The following is a 10,136-nucleotide window of genomic DNA, read 5'->3' as shown; positions in this document are numbered from 1 at the left end:
GTATTAAAATCTAAAATAAAATTATGTTAATATTTTTATTAAAATCAATTTTAAGAATTTTTTAAATTTAATTTTTATATAAAAATATTAACGAAAAATTTCTATAAATATTTTAGCTATTGTGTATTTTTACCGAAGTCTAATTTATAAGGTGGGATATTAATTTATCCGTATTATTATATTATATTACACATTAATGCGTCTGTGCGGTTAATTATTTTTAAAATTTTGATAATAATATTAAAAATATAATTTCAGAATCCGAAAAATCCGCGCTCCTTAACGCGTTCGATAACTCATATAAAACCATGGTTAAGTCGGGCACAATCCGAGTCGAATGAATTCGTAGCTAGGGTTTGGGTAACGGGACGAGCGGTGCCTCGCCTCCTTTTGTGTTCAGATATTTTCCTCCGTACCAAAAGATTTCTTCCTCTTCGCCTTTCTTTTTCTCAAATCGATCATGGAGGTCGAGATAGTGAAGGAATTTCCCCACTCCCGCATAGCAGATGTCCGTCCTCGGAAGCGTGCTAGGTCACGGTGGGACGCCGACCCGCTAACCGACGCCAAGGTGCTTTGCTGATCTTGTTTCGTGTTCCTGTTGCTTGATTTACCGGTTTACTCCTGCTGACCACCGAATTTCGTTGGGTTTCCCCCTTTTGTGTGTGATTTTATAATTTTTCTTTCGTGCAAGGGCGGTGTTTTGCTTTGCTGATCTTGTTTCGTGTTCCTGTTGCTTGATTTGCCGGTTTACTCCTTCTGCTGACCACCGAATTTCGTTGGGTTTCCCCCTTTTGCGTGTGATTTTATAATTTTTCTTTCGTGCATGGGCGGTGTTTTTAATACCCTATCCCGTTTAGTATCAAAATCTTTTTGTACATAGTTTGCCCTACCAGAGAAGAGAAAAAAGAGAGTAGTTTTAAGGCAAAATTGTTTATTTGGATGGCATAACAATAAATCCATGGTTATCTGTAGGCTCAAATCGGTATATTATGTGGGCAAGAAGTTAACATAAAGAGCATCAAGTCTTCTGAGACTACTTCTAATGATACCCGTCCTTCCCAATATGCAAAAGATTTTGTCCGACAGCTTTCCCCTCCTTGGAGAGGAGATGATAAAGATGGGCATTACAAGTTTGAACTCGGAGAAAATTTAACTTCTCGATGTAAATTCACTTGACCATTTGTGTGCATTTTGAATTTGTAAATTTCCTGCGACACAATTGCCTCTTTCTATTGGGAGTTTAATACTACCATATTATAGTTTCTCTGCTAATTTTTTTCCTTCAATATTTGCAGATAAGATCCACAGTAAAATGGGTGAAGGTAAGTTCTTAAAGTAATTATGAATGTTTGTACAGATTTCCTTATCTTGACACTCCTAAAGATTCATTATAACTTACCTTAACATTCATTTCCCATGTACGTTGATACCAGGGGCCTTTGGACAGGTTCTAGAATGCTGGGATCATGAAAGAAATGAAATGGTAGCCATAAAAATTGTCCGCAGTAACAGAAAGTATAGAAAAGACGCTATGATAGAAATTGAGATTCTGCAGCTGCTTGGAAAGCATGATGCTAATACAAGTCGGTAAGTCATTTTTGCCTATTTTTAACTGTAGCTGTCAACTCGCTAGTTTTAAATAATACATACACGAGTTGATGTGTTCTTGCAGTTGTGTGCAAGTACGGAACTGGTTTGACTATCGTAACCATATCTGTATTGTAAGTATATATGCTGTGATAATTTCTCTACCTTCCCAATTACATTGGGAATTGAAATTATCTTTGGATTAAAAAATAATAATAATTTTAACAGGTGTTTGAGAAGCTTGGCCCAAGTTTATATGATTTTCTACGCAAAAACAGTTTTCGCTCATTTCCAATTGATCTAGTTCGTGAGTTTGCAAGGCAACTATTGGAATGTGTAGCATGTGCGTAGGCAGTACTTCCATATCTTTTATTTATCACATTCATATGCTTATATTTAAGACCATCACAGTAGCTTACCTTCTAACAGCACTCAGGGGCACGAGAGGAGTTGATCTTGTATATAATGTATTCACTTCTTTCTATTGTGTGCAGTTATGCATGACATGCGTCTTATTCACACTGATCTAAAGCCTGAGAATATACTTCTTGTTTCCCCAGAGTACATCAAAGTACCTGATTCCAATGTATTATTTTGTATCCATCTTAAAGCGTTTACTTTGTCTTTGATAAACAAAACTAACCTTACCATACATTTTTTTAGTCGGTTCATATTTATCTTCTATTTTTGATCAAGTATTACCATCATCCTGCTATTTCAACGCTAACTACCAACCATTTGCTTAGGTCTCATCCAATAAAGGATCTCACTTCAAGATGTTACCAAAATCAAGTGCGATCAAGGTTATTGATTTTGGAAGTACAACTTATGATTTCATAGACAATAACTATGTGGTCTCTACGAGGCATTATCGGGCTCCAGAAGTTATCTTAGGTTAGTTTTATTTGATAATAAATAAAATATTGTGTTTCAGTGTTAAATGTCTCACAAAAATTGATGATCACCTTAGGACTTGGTTGGAGCTATCCTTGTGACATATGGAGCATTGGCTGTATTCTTGTTGAACTTTGCTCAGTATGTTTTTATCCCTAAAACTAATCATTCGGTGTCGTTTGTCCTATACTTTGAGAATTTAGTACTGAATAAATTGTTACAGGGAAAGATGCTCTTTCAGACTCATGAGAACTTGGAGCACTTGGCCATGATGGAAAGAGTGCTTGAACCTTTACCGTCAAACATGTTAAGATTAGCTGAGTATGTGTTATTTTATATAATTTGGCAGATTTTCCCTATCCAAATCGTTTTTTGGTTCAAATAGATGTGCTAATCTGTTCATCTTTGATTAAATTCTCTAGCCGAGATGCTGAGAAGTATATTAGGAGAGGCCATTTAAACTGGCCTGAAAGTGCAACATCAAGAGAAAGTTTCAAAGCAGTGTTGAAACTTCCAAGGCTTCAGGTATTTCCTAAAATAAAAAAAAAAAAATCAAAATTGGGATAAGGAGAATGCCATCACTATTTTAAAGATTTAATTGCTGTGGCGAGAATTGTCAGATTTATTGTTACTGATTTGTTGTTCTTTCTGGGATCTGTTTAACTATATTATTAGTATGTCTGCGGTTGTTTCCTACTGTAAAACAAACTGTTGATAATTGTATCCGTATTGCCTTGCAGACTTTGGTAATGGAGCACACTGATCATTCTTCTGCGGATTTCTTAGATCTGTTGCAAGGTCTTTTGAGATATGACCCTGGAGATAGATTGGGAGCTCGCGAGGCTCTTGCACACTGTTTTTTCACAAGAAGTTGAAACTAAAGGTCCAGTAACGTTGCTTACATTAAAATCTCGTTCACAAAACTCAAGGCCATGCAACTTTGAAGCAAAAGCCTTCCTGACAAAGGCTTCTGAGATATGACCCTGGAGATAGATTGGGAGCTGGTGAGGCTCTTGCACACTGTTTTTTCACAAGAAGTTGAAACTAAAGGTCATGCAAGCTCTTTGAAGCAAAAGTCTTCCAGACAAAGACATCTGAGATGTGATCCTGGAGATAGATTGGGAGCTCGTGAGGATCTTGCACACTGTTTTATCACAAGAACTTGAAACTAAAGGCCCAGTAGCATTAAGGCCATGCAAATTCGTTAAAGCGAACTAGCCTCAGTTTGGCGTGTACACCGAGCTCAGTGTTGTCGTAGTGTAGTTTCCTGTTCTGCAAAATTTGTGTATATCAGCATCTCATTTTTTCTTGAGCTCTTTGTTCTAATGGCTTGATGCGCCTGTATACTAATGGCGGCTAACCTGTACCAAACTTGCTGATATTTTCCTTGTTTTAACATCTTGGATTTTAAATCTGATCTTAAGTGATCGTTGCCTGTTTAAAAACTTTTATTGGCTACTGATGCTCGTCGGTCTATGGAGTTCACTTTAAGCTGGAATTGATGCATGAAAGAGATACTCGGTATCCTACGCCTACATTCGTTACGCAAATGTTGCGTCGATGGCACGCAAGAACCCTAGTAATATGCCTGAGCTATTAATCTAGCCCGGCCCCCTCTATCTAGGACTTACTAGAAAAAAATTTCTTTATTTGTCCACAAGGTGCGGGGCCCGAGGTTTCTTTATTTGTTTGTGCTCGGAACTTTCCAGAGCCACACATGACACAACTCCGTCCACGGGCCCAATTCCTATTTTTATTTAACTCGCCTCCGACTTCGTTTTCTCGCCCATAGATATCCCTCTTCTTCCCCGATCTCGTGCTCTTCCTTCCTCCCCTCTTCGATTCCTCGCCCGCAGAAGTAGATTCGGCTCGTGCTCTTCCTTCCTCGACCGGAGAAGATGACTCATATCCTTTCGATCGATTGATATATGTTGATTTAATGAATTTATTTCATGTTCTAGATCCATCAAATTTAGGGCGTTCGAGTTGATGTTTTGATTTTTTTTCTCCTTTATTTAGGGTTGTATGCTGGATAATCAAAGAACCGTAACTCTTCGTTGTCGTGTCGCCTTGAACTTTTAGGTGATTTTTTTTTTAGTTTTTCATATTGCTTTTCTTAATTCGGACGCACGGGGAAACCAGAGGGAAACCGATCGGCAGAGGGCTCAAGCCCGTAAGCAGCAGGGGAAACAGAAAGACGATGATCTGACACCTGAACAGCGCCGGGAAAGGTATTTCTTATGTCGATCTAATTGATTTTACTATTTTTGTTGATGATTTTCGATTTCTTGAATAGCATTAAATCTTGGATTAGTCAGTTTGCTAAGATCCTAATATTCATCTATTTTAATAATGTGCAGGGATGCGAAAGCCCTCCAAGAGAAGGCAGCTAAGAAGGCCGCACAAGCAGCAGCAGGAGGAGGTGCCTCTGACTCGAAAAACAAAGGGAACTCAAAGAAATAGAGGTGGGAAAGTTCGATGAGGGTGGTTTTTCTGTTACAAGGATACCTTTAGTTGAATATCGTGATGTGATTTTCCTTTTTCTCCGATGCTGCTTGTCTCACGGTGTCTAAATTTATGAATGATCTGGTTCCTCGTAACTGTAATTGGATCTTTATGTTGGTCAAAATTATCCACTTACTATATCAAGGGACTCTTAGTCCGAGCGAGCAATCTTTTGTCATACTTCTTTGATCATGCATGTCTTTTCACAATTTGGATTGCTTTTACTTCTCTAGAAATTTTTCCTCAAACTGAACCGGCCATGTTCTTGTATTCAACAAGTTGAAAATACTATTCTATGTATGTCTAATGCTTGACGATGTTTTCACTTGCCTTGGTATGTTTTTAGACAAATGCAAGAGAATAAAAAAGGAGCAATCTGTTCAATATCGATATTAGGATAGGGATTACGTAAAAGGAAAATGTCACTTTTATGTTTCATTGTCATTCTTTAATTATGTTCTTTATCCATCTCTGTTTTATTACACCTCGTGACAATTATGAAGATGTAACTTTACTTTGATATTTGTTTTGGCGTTTTGTCGTGTCTATATTTTGTGCCTTGTGTTATCATGGCCTGTTCCTTTAATGCTGCACATGTATGTTGACATCAAAAGTGTTAGACATGTCTGTTGTTTATACTTTATAACTTTTTTTTTTATTAGGAGCTTAGAACTAAAACTAGGGAAGAGGAGGTTCCAGGTCAAGCATGTAATTGCTGTAATAGATTTGATACCTGTCTAGTTGTTATCTGAATTCAAGATAGTATTAGATGATCACGTAGCCCTTGATGCATTGCTAAGTCTATATGCTGTAAAATCTAATGTTATAATGTTTTTACTGAATGTATAGCTGAAACATAAGCATGTAACAAATCTAGGAACAAAGTTTATAACTTACAACAGTTGTTGTATTCGTTATGCTACTGTTGTTTCTTTTTTGCATTGGAATTCCAGTGCAGCTTGCTTGTGCATTTCTCCTGTCAACAGCTCAACATATAGATCATCTGATCCTTCATCGAAAGGTAACATCAATAAACAACCTAGTGTTTTTCTACCAAACTTCCTTGTAGAACAGCACAAGGGACGCCAAAGTCCACGCCCATTGTTGGAGAATCCAGCAACTGAAAAAACTAGTGTGGAGGATCATTAAACAGTCGTGAAAGCCTGTGTTAAAGTGGGAAATGAAATAGTAGACAGTCCAAGTTTAACCATCTTTGTTCCAAGCCAATTGAATTCCTTCGCTATCTGGAACTAGAAGCACCAGTTTTGCTTCTGATCTCCCTGTTGCAGTCTATTGGCTGCAAAAAAGTGAGGGTTTGGAAGAAATGAATGCACGGTTAAACTCCATTTGTATTTAGGTAAATATGTATCATCGTCTACTACTGACCGAATATATTTGATCGACAATTGCGATAAAGTAGAACTTCCAGTACAAAGTATAATGAGAGGGAGAAAGGAAGTAAAAGAGCAGATCTTGACTTGATAATTCCTGCAGCAAAGAGATTGAAGTGGCTGGAGGAGGGATCCAAAATGATCGCATGATCCAAACCTGTCGATCGAAGGAAAAGCAGACATGGCATGCGGGATCAATGCGATCCCTTTGGATGCTCCCTTCAGCCACATGCAGCTTGTTCATTTCTCTCTAGCTCTCTTCATCTACCTCTCCCTCATACACATGGCATGTATGATGTATATATAGAACCAAAAGAAACAATGGCATGTATAGAGTATAAATTTCTCCATTGATAAAAGTAAATTTGACGCCTAGTGCCATCACATGAACCATGTCAGAACACAATTTTCGTTTTTTACATTTCAATCATTCCTCATTGATTAGATTCTCCCCTAGCTTGATGTTGTCCAACCAAACTTAATATAACATCATATCCTTAGTTCTTGTTAATGCATTTTTCATCAAGCATTGTGGTCCAATACCTATTTTCAAGTAGCCGTTATTAATTTACAATCAGTTAGTGACCATTTACCACCAAACTTATCACATGCTCAGTGCGTTAGTTCTTCCTTCTGGGTGAAGCATACAGAAATGTACAAACACAAGTTTCTCCATGTACTGAAGTTGGCTGCATGGGAAGGAAAAAAAACACTGCATTGCCAAATTGAGTGGGAGCATGGCGTGGTTGTGGAGTTGGCTGCCGGGGCTGTTCTGCATGGAGCGTTCATGGCAGCTTCATTTGCCCCAACAGAGGTCTCATGCCAAACACCCTGGCTCCACTCCACTTTTACCGCATGGAGTGCTTAGGCTCTCTGAGCAACCACACACTCTCATGGTGAGTGAAGATCCTTGCGAGAGCTTCACTCACCAATAATCCAGCACTAATGGTCGTTCATCATGCTGTTTCTTAAAAAGAAAAAAGAGGAGGACAATAATTTGAAGTAAATATAATCTAACACTCATGGCTTATACATGACGAGGTGAACTTTACCCTAGTTAATGAATTGTTAGACACAATAGCTAGTCCAATAAAATCTTTAGAACACACATTAGTTCATCCGCATATTCGTAAAAATTTATCTTTAGAACAAACATTAGTCCAATATAATCAACTTTCAGTTAAGGAAGACCCTAAGTCACCAGTGGTGAAACTAATAATGCTCTCATCAAAGTTTATCATAGATTCATAAAATTTAAATATGATAATTGAGAATGCAAAATCTAAGGAAAAACATATTCATTCGTAACTTTATGAAATGGATCCTAGGAGGTACTTAGTGAATCTGGTTACACCTTACTTAAACTTATATTTTATATAGATCAGGGGAGGTCAATAATTGAAGGAGAATAGTTGATTCACCGCTAGTAAATCAATGTTATTATATGGGACTAACACATTTATAGTTTTTAGAATCCATAAGTATAATATGGATGTGATCGATACGCATTGAGTTGAATCCAATCTGTGGCCAATTGTATGATGCGCGTTCAGCAGCGCGATGCGGACGGTGGCCGGACTTCTCAATTGCCTCTGTCACGTGATTTGCGTTGCCTTACTGACTGTTGGTGTCGTGGCGAGCGAAACCCCCGTCTGCGACCGAGGCCCTTGAAACGCACCTCTTCGGTTCTCCTCCTGCGCAAGCCTCGCGCTACACGTTGCTCGGCCAACCAATTCTCGCCACATCCGCCATTTTGCGCTCTATTGACGCTCCGAAGGGATTCGTTCGATCCTACCCCTACAGGTAATGCCTGAACCCATTAATTAGTTGACATGTGTTTCTTTTTTTTTTCTTTTTAAAACCCTTAATTAAACTCAAACCCAACCATGGTTGAGTTTTTTCGGATGGTAATTACCTGGGAAGTTGGACCGTCGAGCTCTCGGCAGCCATTTTTTACAGTAAGAAAGGGGTTCTCCTTCCAGCTCTTCACCGACGAACGGCCTGTTCTCTCGCCACAGACCTTCCAGCTCTTCACCGACGAACGCAACTCTCCGAAAAACGACTTAGTTCCGTCGCCGCTGCCGTTCGAGCTCTCGGCAGCCATTTTTTACGGTAAGAAAGGAGTTCTCATTTGAAAGAGAAACACTTTATTTTTTTATCTGGTCATTTTTGTTGACATTCCATATTTGATCGTTCTCTCGTCACAGAGCTTCCACCCGCTGCTGGCAGATTCTAGTGGTTTTGAGATTTCGAACAATTTTCACATCGAAGATAACATTCACGGTGAAAAATGAATGATAATAATTCATTGTCACTTAAAGAGCTGGAGCTGGAGGGTGAAAAATGAATGATAATAATTCTTTAATGGAGGGTTAAAGAATTGAGAATGTTTGTTAGAGTAAGAACAACGTTTGGGGGTTATCATGCTTGATATTCTCGCTGGAACCATCATCTTCTTTTATACTTTCCATCAAGCCAGGTTATGCACTTTAAATGATACATTTAAGTAAAATAAATATATATAACCTCCTCCAATCCAACATTTGCAATCACCTATAGATTTCAAACAAACTAAATCGCACTAAACAATCTAGCATTACATTTTCTAACTAACACTAATCATTGCCACGCAAATCTCATCTCTTTAACTTTCGTTTTATCTCATCCATTTTCAACTTTACTAGATTTTCTTTACGAGATTCAACTGTTGCACATGAGCTTTCCTTGGACTAGTCTTGAACGAAGTTGTTGGACGTCGCTTCTCACATTCTCCTAAAAAGCTCTATCGCTTCTGTCCAAGTCGCGAACTTTTGATATAAAGCTCTTATTGCTTTCCTAGCCGCTTATAGATTTGTTTCTAAAAATGCATAAACACAAAGCCAAACAGAATCATTGTGGATAAAAAAAACTTACAAGAACACCAAAGAGATTAACGTAGTGATGACATAATATAAGTAACATTTTTATCAAATATTTACACAAGCAAAACATGAATCTTAAGGTTTAGATCTACAATAGCTATGAAAATTGACCGCCGGGAATGCCAAAAAAAATGATCGGCCAAAAACCATGAGGTGTATTTCTTTCAAATGACCCAGTTAAAAAATGGTTGTCGAGAATCTTGAACGGCAGCGGCGACGGAACTTCTTGACGGTAGTCCCCCTCCAGCTCTTCAAGTGACAATGAATTATTATCATTCATTTTTCACCGTGAATGTTATCTTCGATGTGAAAATTGTTCGAAATCTCAAAACCACTAGAATCTGGCAGCAGCGGGTTGAAGCTATGTGACGAGAGAACGATCAAATATGGAATGTCAACAAAAATGACCAGATAAAAAAATAAAGTGTTTCTCTTTCAAATGAGAACTCCTTTCTTACCGTAAAAAATGGCTGCCGAGAGCTCGAACGGTAGCGGCGGCGGAACTAAGTCATTTTTCGGAGAGTTGCGTTCGTCGGTGAAGAGCTGGAAGGTCTGTGGTGAGAGAACAGGCCGTTCGTCGGTGAAGAGCTGGAAGGAGAACCCCTTTCTTACTGTAAAATATGGCTGCCGAGAGCTCGACGGTCCAACTTCCCAGGTAATTACCATCCGAAAAAACTCAACCATGGTTCGGTTTGAGTTTAATTAAGGGTTTTAAAAAGAAAAAAAAAAAGAAACACGTGTCAACTAATTAATGGGTTCAGGCATTACCTGTAGGGGTAGGATCGAACGAACCCTCCGAAGGGCGCTGCGCTGCTCCGTGGCCGCTCAGCCGATCCGC

General features: G+C 38.6%; 2 protein-coding genes across 3 annotated transcripts; one reads left to right on the top strand and one right to left on the bottom strand.

The window, feature by feature from the left end:
• Positions 1-314: 314 nt before the first annotated feature.
• Positions 315-3,893, top strand: LOC122050933 (serine/threonine-protein kinase AFC2-like). Of its 2 annotated transcripts, XM_042611810.1 has the most exons (12): positions 315-568; positions 973-1,162; positions 1,296-1,322; positions 1,434-1,587; positions 1,673-1,721; positions 1,816-1,930; positions 2,082-2,173; positions 2,334-2,481; positions 2,558-2,622; positions 2,705-2,802; positions 2,904-3,006; positions 3,222-3,893. In XM_042611810.1, exons 1-12 carry the CDS (start codon positions 461-463, stop codon positions 3,354-3,356), a joined length of 1,284 nt encoding a protein of 427 aa, XP_042467744.1. In that variant the 5' UTR covers positions 315-460; the 3' UTR covers positions 3,357-3,893. The 2 variants fall into 2 exon arrangements, with proteins under 2 accessions (XP_042467744.1, XP_042467745.1); XM_042611811.1 differs by lacking the exon at positions 973-1,162 and having other exon boundaries at positions 351-568.
• A 5,379-nt stretch (positions 3,894-9,272) lies between these two features.
• On the bottom strand, positions 9,273-10,102 carry LOC122050932. The gene is made up of 2 exons (XM_042611809.1): positions 9,757-10,102; positions 9,273-9,659 (listed from the first exon to the last, which is right to left on the bottom strand). Exons 1-2 carry the CDS (start codon positions 9,980-9,982, stop codon positions 9,571-9,573), a joined length of 315 nt encoding a protein of 104 aa, XP_042467743.1. The 5' UTR covers positions 9,983-10,102; the 3' UTR covers positions 9,273-9,570.
• Between the last annotated feature and the right edge of the window lie 34 nt (positions 10,103-10,136).

The sequence above is a fragment of the Zingiber officinale genome, chromosome 3A, assembly GCF_018446385.1.
Source record: "Zingiber officinale cultivar Zhangliang chromosome 3A, Zo_v1.1, whole genome shotgun sequence".
NCBI lineage: Eukaryota > Viridiplantae > Streptophyta > Magnoliopsida > Zingiberales > Zingiberaceae > Zingiber > Zingiber officinale.
This window is presented reverse-complemented; position numbering and strand designations above follow the sequence as displayed.